Below are 18,758 nucleotides of genomic sequence, written 5' to 3'. Positions count from 1 at the left end.
ACCTCTTTGACCACCACATCCACCTACATTGTTCTATTAAAAAATTAACAAACCTTTCTATAACAGCAAAAACAACCTGATATAATATGACGTCTTTACAATTTCCAAATATGATGTCTTTCACCACCACCTCCTAACTTCAGTGTTGTATAAAAAAAACCAACCTTATGCGAAAGTTTCTTAACACTCACACAACCCTTTAAACCTTAACCGTCTCGACTTGCTGATATATTTATGCTCGATATTATCGACTCCGCCGCAACGCGCGGGTCTCCCACTAGTATATTATTAAAAGCAAATTAAGTTAATTTTTTTTTTAAATATCATTGACCATCGTTGCAAAGAATTTTTACTTGTAGGCTAAAAAGTAAAAATAAAGTAGTTTTTATCTTATATCTTTTATGGATACATGAAACACTGACCTTACTTGATCATATCTATTAAAAAAAAAAAAAAGAATTTAGTTTTATACACCATGTACTTTGGGAATTTACACCAGTTGACAGTAAACTAAACTACAGTTTACGAATAGGGTTGTAAGCAAACCGAATGACCACGAATAAGGCTTTGTTCGTACGCGCTTGTTAAGGATATAATGTGTTAACGAATGGTTCATAAACACTTACCGACCGGGATTTTCTGTTCGTGTTCGTTCATTAAGGAAAGGAACATATACATGAATGGTTCACGAACACTATATACAATTATTGAAGCCGACGGTAGCTAGATGTGGATGGTGAGAGGGAATATCGCTAGACCTTGAAGCCCTAATGGTTGAAGGTCGAAAGTATTTTTCAATGTAAATAATGAGAATGAAAGTGGAGCGGTGCATAAATAAGGTGGATATAGAGTTTCCTATTTTATTTGTTTGGATGATAAGATAAGAATTAAAAATTAAAAAAATATAAAAAGTTTAGATAAAATAAATAAATGCGAAAAAATCTTTAATGAACAACATAAACAAATGAACATGAACGAATGTTCACTAACACATTGCCGAACGTTCACGAATGTAATTGAACGAACGGGACATCTGTTCGTGTTCGTTAATTTAATCGAATGAAATTTCTTGTTCATGTTCGTTCATTAATTAAACGAACGAACAAACGAACGTAAACAAACTTCTCGCCGGACGATTTACGAATGCTTCGCTGAACCTTCGGTTCGTTTGCAGCCATATATATATAAATATGAATAAGATTTTACCCTAAAAAATTGGTCAATTTTTTTAATATTATAAAATAAATATTATGACAAAACATTATATAACAATATTATAGTTTTACTTTATAATATATCACATCCGCACAAATCTAATAAATAAAAAAGGATTGAATTTATCACATGGAAAATTTAAATAATATTATAATTTATGAAACAATTGATATACCCCTAAGCAATACACATATTCAACCGTGTGATAAGATTATAAAATTATTACGTTTATTAACCGTATTACACATTTATATAATGTTATATTTTATATTTCCTCAACACGTATGATAAAATTCATGAAGAGTTAATTACATAGTTAGTCCCTTGCACAAAGTAACATACTTAGTTACTAATAGTTTAAAATCACTTTCTAGGGTATTAACTTTTCATTTTGTAACGTTTGGAGGTATTAACGTTATGTGTAGGTTTAAAATCACATTCTATTAGTACATGAGTATGTTATTTTGAGCAACCCATAGGGACAAACTATGTTAATAACCTAGAAGTTAATACCTCCAAACGTTACAAAATGAAAAGTTAATAACATAAAAGGTGATTTTAAACTATTAGTACCTAAATATGTTATTTTGTGCAAACCACAAGGACTAACTATGTAATTAACTCATTCATGAATTATGAACGTATACAGTTATATAATTATTATTATTATTATTATTATTATTATTATTATTATTATTTTAACCGTGTGGTAAGGATTATATAAAAGCTTATGATGTTACATATTTTTCATATTCAACCCGTGTAATACATGACTTTATAACACCTGTAAATAATAATAATAATAATAATAATAATAATAATAATAATAATAATAATAATAAGAGTTAATTAAATATTTAGTCCCTATGGTTTGCACAAAATAACATACTTAGGTACTAATAGTTTAAAATCACCTTCTAGGGTATTAAATTTTTCATTTTGTAAAGTTTGGAGGTATTAACTTCTAGGGTATTAACATAGTTAGTCCCTGTGGTTTGCACAAAAAAACATACTTAGGTACTAATAGAATGTGATTTTAAACATACAAATAACGTTAATACCTTCAAACATTACAAAATGAAAAATTAATACCCTAGAATGTGATTTTAAACTATTAGTACCTAAGTATGTTACTTTGTGCAAACCACATGGACTAACTATGTGATTAACTCTAATAATAATAATAATAATAATAATAATAATAATAATAATAATCAATCTAAATTTTCCGATATTTAATCCATATAATACACCGATTTATAAGCTAGTTGTTTTTATGTATAAAAGTAAACTGCAGTTTACTGTAATAAATTACAATTTACTAAACAATAAAACTTTTAATGTTTTTTATCGTTGTGTATAATTTTTTTATTATTTAATTTGTTTATTATTTTGTTTATTTCTTATTTAAAATAATTTATTTATTATTTATTATTACCTTATCATTATTTATTTACTATTTATATTTTGTTATTACTTTATCATTATTTATTTACTATTAGTATTTTATTATTTAAAAAATTTTCTTCACCATTCATAAGTTATTTGTTATTTTTATTTATTTATATAAGTGATTTGTTATTATTTATTATTTATATCTATAATAATAATACAAATAAAAAAACTAGTACATTGTTACGATATAATTTTTAGAGTTAATTACATAGTTAGTCTCTGTGGTTTGCATAAAATAACATACTTAGGTACTAATAGTTTAAAATCACCTTCTATGGTATTAACTTTTCATTTTGTAACGTTTGAAGGTATTAACTTCTAGGGTATTAACATAGTTAATCCATGTGGTTTGCAGAAAATAACATACTTAGGTACTAATAGAATGTGATTTTAAACCTACAAATAACGTTAATACCTCCAAACGTTACAAAATGAAAAGTTAATACCCTATAATGTGATTCTAAACTATTACCTAAGTATGTTACTTTGTGGAAACCAAATGGACTAACTATGCAATTAACTCTAATTATTTATATAATATAAATTTGCAACAAAATGTTGCATAGTAACTTGTACCATGTGCAATATAATTTTCTCCCAATTTGGAAACACCTTTTCTTTTATTGAGTGGTCGGTGCTTTGTCACCTATTTCGTTCAGTGTTATTTTTCCTTTTTTGTTATTTTGTTTTTACCCATTTCTTCGGCGTTGCTGGTCGGATATGGCATTGGTGCTACTTCGCATGATTTACGCCCCCGCCGCAACGCGAAGGGCCTTAATACTAGTTTAATTTAATGAGTAAACTGTCATCTTGGTCCATAAGGTTTGGGCAATTTTGCCACTTTAGTCCAAATCTCAAACTTTTTACATCTGGGTCCCTGTAATTTCAGTTTTTGTCATTTTGGTCCAAAAATAAATCAGCTCATATTCATCAAATTTAATCCTGATGTTTTGTCATTTTCCTCATGATGTTTTGTCATTTTTCTCAGGTGTAAATTGGTCATGATTTTATTATAACTCATTATTAATTAAAATAATTGAATTAAATAAAAGATTTGACCATATGAACCTACTTCATCTTCCCCAAATGCATACAGCCTTCCATCAACTCAAACCCAGTAACATGAATCCTTCAAAAACCCCATTGGCTGCAGCGTTTTAACCCCATCCTTTTTCCCAACGGATCTGAAATTTCATAAATCTGCAATTTCATAAATTGTTAGGAAGCCTGTGAATATGGATCAACAAGATCACGCGCAGGCACCAAATATGGGAGCAGTTGGCAAATCAGTACCAAGAAATCCATCAGCAACAACAGCAACACATCCATCAGCAACAGTAGCAGCAACTGCATCAACAACTACAGAACTTGTGGGTAAATCAATACCAAGAAATCAAACCGATTTTAAAAAACCACAGTCTACCATTAGCCAGGATCAAGAAAATCATGAAGGTTGATGAGGATGTAAGGATGATATCAGCTGAAGCCCCAGTCATATTCGCACGCGCGTGTGAAATTTTTATCCTTGAGTTGACTCTAAGGTCTTGGAACCACACTGAAGAGAACAAAATGAGGACGCTTCAGAAAAACGATATTGCGACTGCGATCGCAAGGACTGGTATCTTTGACTTTTTGGTTGATATAGTACCACGAGAGGATTGCAGATCTGTGAAATTGCAGATCCGTTGGGAAAGAGGATGGGGTTAAACGCAGCAGCCGATGGGGTTTTTGAAAGATTCATGTTGTTGGGTTTAAGTTGATGGAAGGTTGTATGCATTCGGGGAAGATAAAGTAGGTTCATATGGTCAAGGCTTTTATTTAGTTTAATTATTTTAATTAATAATGAGTTATAATAAAATCATAATGACTAATTTACCCCTGAGGAAAATGACAAAACGTCAGGATTAAATTTGAGGAATATGAGCTGATTTCATTTTTGAACCAAATTGACAACAAAACTGAAACCACAGAGACCCAGATGCAAAAGGTTTGAAATTTGGACTAAAATAGCAAAATTGCCCAAACCTCAGGGACCAAAATGTCAGTTTACTCTAATTTAATTAGGTTAATAAAAGTTTGCATTGCATCACATCACATGTCAACCTCTCTTAGGCCATGCGTAGTCATAACGCCCCTTTGTGGGCGTTATGCGACACGTGGCGCGCCACGTGTGCGGGTGGGTGTTATGGATTTAAGCCCGTAGTCATAAAGCCCCCGCTAATCATTAGTCAATTATTAATTTCTAATTTTTTATAATTATTTTCTAACTTTATAAAATTAAAATTCATTTCATTAAATTAAAAAAAAACATTACACTAAAATTAAAAAAAAAACATTACACTTAAAAAAAACATAACAGTAACAAAAAAAAAAAAAAAACAAAAAACGGTTCCACTAAAAAAAAGTTGGACTAAAAAAATAAAAAAAAAAACAACACTTCAAAGATTATATTTTTTTCGATCCTTTCCTTTTGGGCCAACGCCATCTTCAAAGCTTTTCCGGTAAGATGGTCGTGCGTTTTCGAGTAGAACTCAAAGTCGTGAGCCCATTGTCTATCCCGCATAATCTCCGTAACTTCGCGGTTCTCCTCCATACGTTTAGTACCGAGTTCGTGTATGTCTTGAAGTCGCTTGTTTATCTCCGAAAATGCGTTACTCATATCCATTCCCATAGATGACGACTCGGGCTTTTTCGCCCGCCTACTTCTTCCGGGCGGTCTTGGTAGCTCCTCCACCGGCTCGTCATCCGGAATATCCTCGTTCAAGTCGGTGTTTTGAGCGTCAGAGGTTGGCGTTTCGGGTTCACCCGACTCGTTTGTTTTGGACCTCTTTGATGGCCGTTTATTTCCCGAACGACCACTCGGAGTAGATACGGTGGCCCATTTGGGGCTATGGCGAAGGATTTGCCAACACCTCATGTACGGAAAATGGCCATTAGCCTCCGTATACTCGACCAATGCCGCTTGCGTAATGTCTTCATCGTTACTTCCACTTTTCCATCCGGAAAACAAGCGTTGGTACACAGTTTGAAAGTTTGTGCATTTCTTATTTATATCGGTCCACTTCCCCGATATAGAGTCCGGTGGGTGGTATTCGTCTCCTTTACCCATGAGATCGAAAAAAAGTTCTCGTATTCGGTTCCAAAAAACGGTTTTACTTTGATTGTTTGCTACAAAAAAAAAATAATGTTAGTCTAAAATTTAAAAAAATAAAAACAGAAAATAAATTAAAAAATTGAAAATAAATAATAACAGAAAATAAATAAAAAAATGAAAAAAAACAGAGGAAAAAAACGAAAAAACAGAAAAATAAATATACATATAACCGGGTCCTCCGACACATCGATGAAAGCGCGGGTTAACTCATACTCCTCATCGGGCTCCCAAGTTATCACATTTTTTTTCGCTCGGGTGGTGGTTTCCGCTTTCTTTTTATGTGGCCGTTTTCCTTTTCCTTTTTGCGTCTCCGCTACTTCGGGTTATGTTTCCGGAACAACATCGGGTTCGTGTAGTGGGGAGCCGAAAGCTTGAGCCGACCCAAACGCTTGAGACGACCCCATTCCATCAGTGTTTTGATTCGGGTTCCACCCGTAGAGATTCGGGTCCCATGATAGCGGTTAGTTCAAAAGATTCATGAACCCGGTATTTTGTTGATTGTAATCGAGAAAACCGGAGCCAAAAGGGTTGGGTCGAGTGGGAACCGGCGACACGGGGCGAGTAGGATTACCACTTTGGTTTGGGTCCGCACTTGATCGGGGAGGAATGAAGCCACGGTTGAATGGATGCATTGTATAAAATATAAAGATTTCTAAAAAAGTTGGAAGAGATAAAGAGTGTTTGAGTGTGTGTGGTAAAAATATAGGAAAGGAGGTATTTATTTAAAGGAAAGTTTGAAAAAAAATTGATTTTTTTTTAGAAAATGACCGTTTACCAACGGTCAAAAAATTAATTTCCATTTCTCATACCGCCGTTATCATCATCGCGCCATTCCAAAATTTTGAAACATAGCGCCTGCCGTTTTGGTGTTCCAGGCGGTATGGGGGCGCTATGTTTGGGCATACCGCCCCACTACGTATGACCTTAGTGGTAAAATGCACGAATTGAATTGAGTAACTAGTCAAAACTTAACAGTTTTACAAACAAGTCAAGAGGGGGTGCCACACACTATCGTTGATCTTAAGACGGCTAGTTTAATTTAATTTGCATATCGAGTTTTAATCTATGTTTACATATGTAATAGGTTGTGCTATCCAATCTTTATACGTATTTTGATGTGATTCGAATACATTTTCCTAGGGTGGTTAAAAAAACTGAATATCTGATATTCCGAACCCAAATTATCCGAAATTCGAATACCCGAATTTTTGGATATCCAAGTTTTCGGTTCGGATACCAGTTTTTAAAAAGTTGGGATACTTTGCATATTCGAATATAAGAATATTTTTCTATATATTTACTACTTATATTTAAGTTTGGAAGTCCTAAATCTCCTTTCCTTTACTTCTTCAAATGTTCATACACTGTTTCTTTCAAATCTTCATGAGGACCTTCTTCACCATTCTGTTTAGCAATTTAAATAATAACTACCGGAGCACATTATATTATCTATTGATTTAAAGGCTTTCATATATTATTTTCAAAAAAAATATTATTAAACAATATATACATTTTTTACAAATAAAAAATTATTACAATGATTATTATGACGATAAATTCTTTTTTTATTATTATTGTTATTAATAATTAGTTAGTTAAATAATAAACAAACATAATAACACAAATAAAATAGATAAACATTGTTAGTGAAAAAAAAGTAAACTACAATGTAAACGAGTTTTTTCCAAAAGGGTGTTGGTGGAAAAATTATGGGAAATTGGCCTGTAATAATCCCACCTAAACCTTATTGGTCATTAATAATCCCACCTCAGAATATTCCCCCCACCAGTCCCACATTTCACCTATTTTTCCCACAATGGTCCCTTGTTAAAAAAACTTAACGGAGTTAAGCTTTTTTCCAAATTACAAACAGATTTTTTAGGGCTTTTGATTAGAACAACGATACGAGGCCATTGATGTAAAACTTGCCTCGAAACGGTGCTCCAAACGATGAAAATGACGCTTCAATTCGGGTGTTTAAATTTCCAATTAACCAAAATCAAGTCACTTGGAGCACCATTTTGAAGTAAGTTTTACATCAATGGACTCGTATCATCATTCTGATCAAAAGCCCTAAAAAATCTGTTTGTAATTTGGAAAAAACCTTAACTCCGTTAAGGTTTTTTAACGGGGGACCATTGTAGGAAAAATAAGTGAAAGGTGGGACTGGTGGGGGGGATATTCTGAGGTGGGATTATTAATGGCCAATAAGGTCTAGGTAGGATTATTACAGGCCAATTCCCCAAAAATTATTTACCCAAATGGGTGATTTGAAAAATAATTACTAAAATGGGTGGAAAAGTTATTTACAATAATCATAGCTTATTTTTAAACGCCTAAATTTAAAACAGTTTTTAAATATTATTTAAGAATCAATTGTGTTTTGTATGCCAATTCAAGAATAATATTGCTAAAATGTTAATAATAAATTACCAATGGAATGATGGTCCATTCGTAAAAGCAAAACATTTATACACCTGAGTTTGTAAGGAGAAGATCTTGGGTTAAAAAAAATATTTTTCGCTCAAAAAAAATGTTATAAATAAATTGAACTTAAACTTAATGTTTCTTTTATCACAGTGAGTTTAAAAACAACAAAATATCATTAAACCTACACAAACAAATAAATTTGAGGTAGATTGTAAACATAAATTCATTAGCATTTTGTCGCTTTATTACAACTTTCTATGAAATTCCTTTCACATGGATATAAAAAAAAATTGATGCCTGAATGGTTTATTTTTTATATGGTTAAGTGCTAGAATACAAACCTTGGATACATTAAATCTATGACGTAATACTCTCTATATACTAAAAATAATTAATAGGGATAAATGCATACAACCTAACTATAATGTTTTATAACTCTATTAAGCTTAATTACAATTTTGCCATTTAATTAATTATTAGATGTCTTCTTTTGACTTTATAATCTTAATTTTTAATTCGAGATAACATAAGAATCTTAATCACTCATACATGTTATTTTTAAAAATTTGAAGTTGAATTAAATAATAAAATGATAATAAAATAATGAGAATCTTAAGACGAGGCTATTTTGGGAATTTCGATCCACTTTAACATACTAAGACCGTGCGTAATCGTTTGAAATGGGCGTTTTTAACCCCCAAAACGCCCAATCCACGCCTGAGCTCGGCCCCCAGGGGCGTTTTTCAACCTAAATTGGCATTTGGCGTTGTATTTTCCACGCCTTGCATCTTTTCTTGTGTCCAATCACCTTCATTTTCTTTTTTTGTAAAACCAATCAGACTTTCTTGATGTTTTTTTATTTAATTTTCTTACAAACATAATGCCCCATAATGCTCACATCCTCATTACACCCATTTTAGAAAACTACTCATAATGCCCTATTGCTGACTAGGCTGCCATATATTACAAAACGCCCAAAGATGAGGTGCTAACCACTACAGATGATCTAACATGGTTACCGTCCAAAGAATCTTGAAAGAAAAACACTGTGGGACCTTGCTCAAATTTACTTGGGAAAATGAAAAGTGGCTGAATCCTTACTAAAAACAAGTGCTTCAAAGTGGCCGGAAAAAAGAGTTCTCTTACGACTCTACGAGATTTGATTCATCTTAATGAGTAACGTGGTGGGGGTGAGACTACACACTATCTTTTTTTTAATTACGAATACACAATAACATACCTAGTATATTTCATAAATAACAAAGTTATGAATATTGGATTACAAAGTTTCATTCAAGGATTACTGATTATTTCGTGTTGGTGTATTTGGAAAGAAATGAATGAGTTAATTTTCAAGCGGGTAAATTACACTTTTCGTCCTTTATGTTTGTATCAGATTACAATGGATGCCCTTTAACTTCAATAATTACAGTCACAATCCTTTATTTGTAAAACACACTACACCCTACGTCCTTTAGCACTAACCCAGTTAAATTTATTAGTTAAGTTTGGCATGTGCCTTACACATGAGGGTATGTTAGTAATTTTACTAGTATGAAGGACAAAAAATGTAACTTACCCTTAGACAAATAAACAATTCCAAATCTCTTTGTCTTAATCTCAGTCCCCCACTTTCTACAACCAACTCCACCGCCGTACCCGCCACCGTGTCACCAAATCCACCACATCCGGCCACTGCCATGCTACAAAAGAATTGTCTAAGGGGAATGGGGTTGGAGGAACTTTCCTCTGAGATAAAACATTACAACGCGTGATGAACTCAAACTCCCCACCGCCACATGCAAGTTTAACGAGTGATGGTATAGATTTCGTGATAATTTCAACGCGTTATGGGGTGTAAGTGATAAATGGATGTGAGAGGGTGTGAGGGTTTATTGTTGGGTGTTGTGAGTGATGACCATTGTCACTAAAAAAGGTTGTGAGTGATGGAAAAATGGTTGATGACATGGCGGAACTTGATTGGATGTTTGTAAGTGATAGAATTTTTGCAAATGATACCACCCCACTCCCCTAATATAATATATAAAAATCAATATACGAGATACCATTCAATATTGGGGGATACCTACTGGCTACTGCTATATATTACGAACCCACTTTATTCTTCACAACTACAACAAAAGTAATAAAAAATAATGCCTAACAACTAACAAGTTGTTGGAAATTTAGATGGTGTGAATGGATATTAATTTAGTGAAATTATAATTTAGTAAAATTATAATTATTTACTAGACTTTTCATGTGGGTGATAAACTCTTAAGTGGAGTTTTATGTCAATTTATTAGTTTTATTAGAGTTTATATCTCTAATAAAGTGAGACTTTTAGTAGAGTTTTATGTCAATTTATTAGTTTTTATTAGAGTTTATTTCTATAATAAAATCTTTAATAAAGTGGGACTCTTCTCTACCCCATATCTCTTGTATGCAAAGTAGGTTATATGCCTAACTTGATGAAGCTAATTACAAGTAGAGAATTGAAACTGGAATTTTTAGAAGAAAAAAAATAGAAGAGTTTTTGGAGATACTTGAAGACCCATGTGTTGGGTACTTATAGAGATATGTTTTTTCTATTCGATTTCATCATCTTCATACCATTATTTCCCACAAGTTCTAATACTATAATTTTATCCGGTGTAACCTCGGGCGCGTGGCCATCTTCGGCAGTACATACTGCTTCGGCTGTTGTACCCTGGGAGACAGACGCGTCGTCTTTAGTAGGGGCGCGAAATCTGTTTTAAGGGAAGCGTGTTGAACACGTGTCTCAACCAAAATCGTCAACGTTTTAGTGTGCTCTTTGTTGCAGTCAATGAGTATTTTTCAAGACTCAAGATGATGAATACTCGAGTCTAGGATGCTATCAAACGCGCGTGAAGGACCCACTAGAGATACGGCTTGAATCAAGATTGGTATATAAAATTATATTTTATATTCTTTTTATTTAGTTATTGCAACCAGTATTGTACTATGATATTTCCTATGAATAACGAGAGTCTCGTTATTATATATTTTGTAATTATATTTTATAAAAGGTGAACCTAGTTTCTACACAAGCTTTCAATTTTCTAAATTTTGTATAAAAAACGATCGAAACCCAGTTCACAAGATCACAACTTTTTTTTTATTGTTTCATCTTCATTTGAGATTTACAGGCTAAATCCACTTTCATTAAGCCAAAATCTATCTGGGTATTCATTCAGATTAGTGTTTTCAAGATTCCCCGTTTAGTATTCTTGATAATGGATCCCGGAAAAAAATGAACATTAAAGAAAGGACTTACAGGTTTCCGAGTTTCGAGGAGGGTGTGTTTGGTAAGGACTTGCAGGTTTCCGGCGTTATATTTCTGTTGATGTCTAGGATTTTTTTTTTTTTTTTTTTGAGTAAACTACCATTTTGGTCCCAGTGGTTTGGCCAGTTTTGCCATTTTAGTCTAAATCTCAAACTTTTTACATCTGGATCCCTGTGGTTTGCATTTTGTTGCCATTTTGGTCCAAAAGTGATATTTGACCAGAATCACCAAATTAAAACATCCTGTTTTGTCCTTACCCTCAGGGGTATTTTGGTCATTTTAAAATTATTATAACTAAATAAAAGCATTTTTCATCTTTCCCCAGATTAAAACATTCTCTCTCTCTCTAAAGTCTCCCACCCTCTCTCTTTTTTCTCTCTCTATATCTAAATATAAATCTAGTTCAAATGCTTGCTTCTCCTCCACCATATCTGTATTTTTCTAAATTGAAATTAAGACTCTAGGTGCCAAATCGAAACCTAAGCTCGCCATTTGTGGATAACCACCTGTGAAGGTAATTTCCAGTTGAAAGGTTGAAATTTTTGGGTGTTTGTGGGTGTTCGGTTAGGGTTGGGGTGGGCGGCGACGAAGTGGTTGTGGTGGTGGTGGTGGTAGGAGGTTGGTGGACGGTGATAGATGGTGGGGGTGGGGCGGTGGGTGTTGTTGGTGGTGATGGTGCTAGGTGTGTTGATGGCAGGTGGGTTGCGGGTGGTGGCGGTGGCAGGTGGACGGTGAAGAATGAGGTGGTGGCAGATGGTTGTGGTGGTGGTGGTGGGAGATGGTGGTGGGACTGTTGCCATATCATCCATGTTTTCTGGCTGATGAGGAGAATCTTGTCCCTCAACTACCTCTTCTTCTTCCGAAACCCAACCACCATCCTCTAAATTCCCCATATCGTCAAAATTAAGGATCTTAACAGGTGTCGGCACTTCAACAAACATTGAATTTGTTGTGCACGGAGATTTAGAGGGTGTAGAAAAAGAAACAGGGGGGATTATACCTAGATCATCTGGATTTGACATCGATTTCTTGACAGATGGGTCAATACCTCCAGGTGTAGGTTGCAAGACAGCACTCTCAACTTCAATGGCCGCAATTGAAGCCATACTCTTTTCCTGGATGGTGACATTCGAATTTCCATGAAGTAAATCGTTCACACTGATATTGGCCAAGGGAATACGCCCCTTTTCACCCTTTGACGCCTTGTGAACTCCTTTGCTGGAGCCAATAGAGACACCTGAGGAAGCTAGGGCACCAGATAGCTCTCTGGCATTTTTGGCGGCACTACTAGACCTGGTAGAGAAACGGCGCGAAAGAGAAATTTATGAGGGGTTAGGCTGCAAATCTGGGTCAGGGGTAAAGGCGGTGGAGGAGCTCCACCTTTGGAAGGTAACATTTGAACACAAACAAGATCAGAACATTGAATTTGTGCAAGAACAAGGGGAATTCGGAGTTTGCGTTTGTTTGGGTTGAAAGTGAGGGTGGAGATCTGGTTTGTCTGCAGATATGTTATAATAAAATTAAAATGACCAAAATGCCCCTGTACAAGAAGACAAAACAATTAGGTTTCAACAGTCAAAATAGGGGGTTTTTGGATTTTGGACTAAAATGGCAACAAAATGCAAACCACAGGGACCCAGATGTAAAAAGTTTGAGATTTGGACTAAAATGGCAAAAGTGCCCAAACCACAGGGACCAAAATGGCAGTTTACTCTTTTTTGTGTGCAGATCTGAGCTTTTGCAAAATGTTTGGGTGGTTCCGTTGTTAGAGAAAGGGACGGGAGAGTTTGAGAGTTGACAAGAACAGTGGTGGTAGGGGTGGTGATAGGTTGGTGGTGGTGGCAAGTGGAGAAGAAGAACAATGATAAAAGATATGGTTTTATTTATAAATATACTTTTAAATAAATGGGTAGCGTAAAATGACTGAAACACCCTCATGTGCTTTGCACATGACCAGACTTAACTGATAAATTTAATAGGGTTAGTGTTAAAGGACGTATGATGTAATGTATTTTACAAATAAAGGATTGTGACTGTAATTATTGAAGTTAAATGGTATCCATTGCAACCTGATAAAAACATAAAGGACGAAAAACGTAATTTATCCTTTTCAAGCAGATTATAAGAAGTCCGCAAGATATTGCTGGGGAGATAAAATCAAGGGGTTTTGCTTGGGCTAAAAATATATCATCTTGTAAAAATATTAGATGAGTAGAATGGTGTAAATATCTGTTGTATATGTTTTAATTGTCTGTACTTTGCCCGTTTGGATCAAGGGTGTTGTTTGTTGTTTGACATTTTGCCTGTTTGAATCGGAGATGTTTTGTTGTGAAGTTTACTTTTCTAAAAAGATAATAATAAATGTTCTACAAATGTATATATTAAATATATATACAATATTGTAGTGGAGGCATGCCTTTTAATTAACTAAAAAATAATATTTTATTATATAAATGTATGCATTGAAAGATTGTATATATTAATAACTTGTACCTCAGTTAAAAATAAAATACACCTCAAATTAATATAAAATCGAAAATATGGATGAAGTTAGTTAGCTAGATTCATTTTGAAAAAAAGTACAAATTATAATCTGGCGAACAAAATTTTTATATTTTGGATGTACGTTATAAATTATAATTCCATCCAAATCACATACACGAAATAAGAATTTTACATAGTTACATCGTTATTTTCCATTTTTAACCCTATAAAACACTCAGTGACGGACCCAAGATTTTTTTCCAATGGGGTCCATTAACGGGCTATACAAGGATTGAACCTATGACCTCTTGTTGGTAAAGAGAGAGGTTTACTACTACATCAACTTTTCTTTTCTTTCTATAGAGTCCATTTAATTGTATTTATAGGGCCGTTATAATATTTAATATACTGAATCTACTAACTTTTTAAAAAACATCAGGGTCCGAGGACCTGTAAGCACTAGTGGCACTAAATAAAAAATAAATTTGTTTTTCTGAAAGAAGAAAATATGGGCTTGACTACAATATCTTGAAGTCTTCTACGGGTAGCTACTGGACACTTGATAGGACTTCTAATAGTCAACCGATGCTTGCTACAAATTCAATACAATCTCTCACACATCCCTCACATATACACATTCTGTATTTCTTTAACACTAGAGTGTGGACTGTGGGCGTAGATCAACGATGTATATGCCTTTTCAGGTTGTACACATCACACCGTCGACTGTGTTGTGAGTGGCGTTTATTGGCGGATCCAGAAACTTCTTTCAGTGGGTTCGTTTTGGTAGATTCGCACTATTTTTTTCAAACCATACAAAACTCTTACTAATTTTTTCCAAATCGAATGGGTTCATATGAACCCACAAAACAGGGTTGGATCTACCACTGCGTTTATGGATGGGGGTGCAATTTTCGACCGGCGTTGTGAATAAATGTGTGTCAACGTGGCACGTTATGAATGAGGTGACATATAGCCGTTGGACCCCAAAGCCCAAAGACATTATTTAAATTATTTTTTATTTAAAAAATATATTTTACCGCATCTATATAAAAACTCAACACTTTTCAGCATATTCACGGCAAAATATCATACTTAGTTCGGTTTTTTTAACTTCCTTTTGTTATTTTTAATTTATGTTGTTTTTTTTATTTAAATCATGTAACCTTTTTTATTTATGTATCTTTATATTTACATTTTCTAATCTTTTTTATTATTGTTAATTATTATATAGGTATTTAAAAAATTTAAATACACATTTTATATAAAAATAATAAAAAATAGGTGACATGTGTCGAATAACGCCACTGTTCCACACCCCGCGTTTTGGCACAACGTCCCGTTTCTGACAGGTGTTGACGTGTCATCCACGTGTCGAATAACGCCCACTTTTCATATCCCTCCACACTGTATAATGTAAGAGTAACATCTTATTTACAGGTAGCTATGCCGGCAAAAACAGCCATGGAGGGAAGTTCATACTTCTTGTATCAATGAACTTATATGGCAAACGACTATGCAGATAAGCGTTTTGAGCGAAGAAGGATATGTATATACGAATAAATTTGGTGAATTTTTTTATAGGCTCCCTTGTTCCCACACCCCTTATATCTTATTTTCACACCCCTAGTGTATACGGGCCGTATACGATTATACGGCCCATATAGAATGTTTTTGAATAGGAAAATGCGCAGAGAATGTTTTTTTTTATTTTATTATATACGGCTCGTATATAGTTATACGAGCCATATACTTCGGTATACGATTTGTAAAACGTATACGACTCAATGGATTTATTTTGGGAGGTTTTTGATGTTACCACATTTATACGGGTCGTATAACTGTATACGGGCCGTATATAATGGTGTTTTTTCAAGTATCACGTTTTTTCCGGTAAAAACACAATCATTCTAGGGTTTCTAAACTCTTCATCAACTTTAACAATGTCGATAAACGTTGATCGAAACACGCCGCTTAAATCGGAGCACAGGTAGAGTAACGTTACTGATCAGTCCGTTGATGGAAACCTTAGCGATCGCAGAGATCTTCATGTTGGTTATTTATCGATTCCGAATAACTAGCAGAAGAACCCGACACAAACAAGTTCTCCACAGTTTGTTATTCAGATCTCTAGTCGGTCATCTTTCCAAACTACAACACACGATAACTTTAAACTTTATATTGTGTGATTTGACCAGGAAATGATTAGAGGTGATTGCTACTTTTAATAAGTTGTCATAGTTGTCAAATTCGATTTCAACAAATCTTTTCCTTTTCCTTCAATTTCTAGAACATTCTTCGTAACATGAAGACGTGTTGAGTTCTTCTACTGGTGGTATTTTAATGAAGTATTGAAGATTGAATGTGCAAACCGCAACCGTTTTTTACTACGGAAACGGTGGCTATGCGAAATACAAACCGCAACCGTTTTTTACTACGGAAACGGTGGCTATGCGAAATACAAACCGCAATCTTTTGTGACTATGGGAAACACAAGTTTTCTTTTTGAGCTTGATGGATGTCTGTTATCTTAGTTGAGGCGTGCATTGTTTAAATCTGAATATAACTAGATGTTACGTGTAACTTCATTAAACCAAGAACAAAGCCTATTTCAAAACACATGTAGACGGAAATAATAAAACTAGCAGGCATTGATTTTGCCAAGATTGAAGGAAAGAATCTGGGCATAAGCGTTGTGGTTTCTCAGCGTTATTCGAATGTAAGTGGATCGAGTGATACGCTTATCTATTCTGGTTAAGGTGGGCATGGTTTATCGGGAGTAAATCACCACCCAAAGATCAACAACTTGTGAGTGGGAATATGGCTATGAAGAATAGTATGGATAAGAAATCACCGGTTCGGGTGATAAGGAAAGTTGCCTCGTTCTAATAGATTAAAAGAAGGATTGTTCTAATAGATTAAAAGAAGGGGTTTACGATGTTTTGGTAGGTTGAAAGAGGTGAATGGTCTTGAAAGATTTGTTGAAACCGAAGAAAATAGTAACTAGCAGAAGACGTGTCGGGTTCTTCTGCCAGTTATTCGGAATGTTTCGAATCATCACAGAAGACGTGTCGGGTTTGTATTTCCCATAGCCACTGTTTCCGTATACAAAACGGATGCAGTTTGCATATTCAATCTTCATTGCTTCATTAAAATTACAACACACGATAAAATGCTTGGAAAATTGCATCAACTCTCCTATATCAACATACTCTTCTCCAGACGCTTAGTTGTTATGAATGACAACTTGAGGGGTCTAGCTAACTTTCAGATTCAGGAAGCAGATGATTTGTCAAAAAACATGGTCAAGGTAGTAAAATGTGAGCTTTAATGATTTGTTTCTTGTTGGCCATTATTCGACCGAGTAACCAGTTGTATTAATAGATTCCGAAGCTGTTATTTCAGTTATTTCTGTTGATTCAGTACTTCAACGCATGAACCAACTGAAATCCACAAATTCCAACAAATTGTGTACGTTAAATACCGTTCACCGCTTTTTTAGTTGCTTCTCTTGTTAAGTTTCTGAACCAACCGAAATCCATAAATTCCAACAGTTTCTTCGTAGATTCCGTCCGGTTTCAAAGCCGGTTGAGGATTACGAGTGTTCTAGACTCGTTCTATCACACCCCAACCGAAGGCGGAAACCTCGGGGCGTGGCACTGAGCGAAACAGATTGTTCAAGAGAAATTCCATAACAACTACATTACCAGATAGTTAACATTATGTCCCATACCATAACCCATCAAGCAAATTAATTTATTACAGACCGCGATATCTCAAAAACAAATAACATGTTTCGACAATTCAGATTTCAAATAAAATAAATTGTTTGTTTGTTTCTAGACTCTTCCTAACTCGATTCCACAAAGCAAGCATCCTAGCAGATAGTATCCTAAACACCTGTCACATACATTAAAATAAAGGTCAATACACATAGTGTAAAGGTGAGCATACAACTTTGATATAGCATAATAGAGTTCGAAATCGTTTACGCATAACCAACATGTACAACGTATAATGTGAAGCATGTGTGTTATCGACAAAGATTCTATCAATACCAATGACTGCGGTTTGACTGCAAGTAACCAGTGCGCAACAGATGTTCACCACTGCGAACACGTGAAGTAATATCCTTAACAACCCCTGTCCACGATAGGTGCTGAGTCCAAACTATAGTACTATCGTTGCTAAGGCAGGTAGACAACAATCAATGTGTAAACATAACAAACAGGCATTCATCGAGTCACGTATAACATGCAATAGCGGATAGCGTATAAATAGTGTTTGCGTTGTGTGATTGATGTGATTTGAATATAGATAACGTATGTAACACCCAAAAGTGCGTAAAGCAAAAAGGGATCGAGTATACTCATAGATTGTGTTTAACAAGTAAACACGCTCTTGGATTGAAGGGAGCGTTGATAAAGATTAGCCTGAACAGTTAACGATAGCATAAACGATAAGCGGTGCGTAAAACGGTGCAAAGTGGCAAGTGTCGGATGGCAATCCGATCGGATGGCCAGTCGATCGGGTGACAACCCGTTCGGATGGTCATCCGATCGGATGGCCATTCGATTGGATTGTCATCTCGTTTGGTGAGGATGTGTTTGTGTATGATGGTTTGTATTTTAAAGTTTTCGTTGTAGCATTTTGAAAACAGAGAAGTATCTCTACCTTTCAGGTTGATCGATCGAACGGCGGTTCGATCGGGTG

The 18,758-nt window shown here is 34.6% G+C and overlaps 1 protein-coding gene across 1 annotated transcript; it reads right to left on the bottom strand.

Annotated features, from left to right (window-relative positions):
- Window positions 1-12,040: 12,040 nt before the first annotated feature.
- On the bottom strand, window positions 12,041-12,667 carry LOC110901166 (RNA-binding protein 33-like). Its single transcript, XM_022148011.1, has one exon. The coding sequence runs from the start codon at window positions 12,665-12,667 to the stop codon at window positions 12,041-12,043; it is 627 nt and encodes a 208-aa protein (XP_022003703.1).
- Between the last annotated feature and the right edge of the window lie 6,091 nt (window positions 12,668-18,758).

The sequence above is a fragment of the Helianthus annuus genome, chromosome 13 (assembly GCF_002127325.2).
Source record: "Helianthus annuus cultivar XRQ/B chromosome 13, HanXRQr2.0-SUNRISE, whole genome shotgun sequence".
NCBI classification, from domain to species: Eukaryota; Viridiplantae; Streptophyta; class Magnoliopsida; order Asterales; family Asteraceae; genus Helianthus; species Helianthus annuus.
This window is presented reverse-complemented; position numbering and strand designations above follow the sequence as displayed.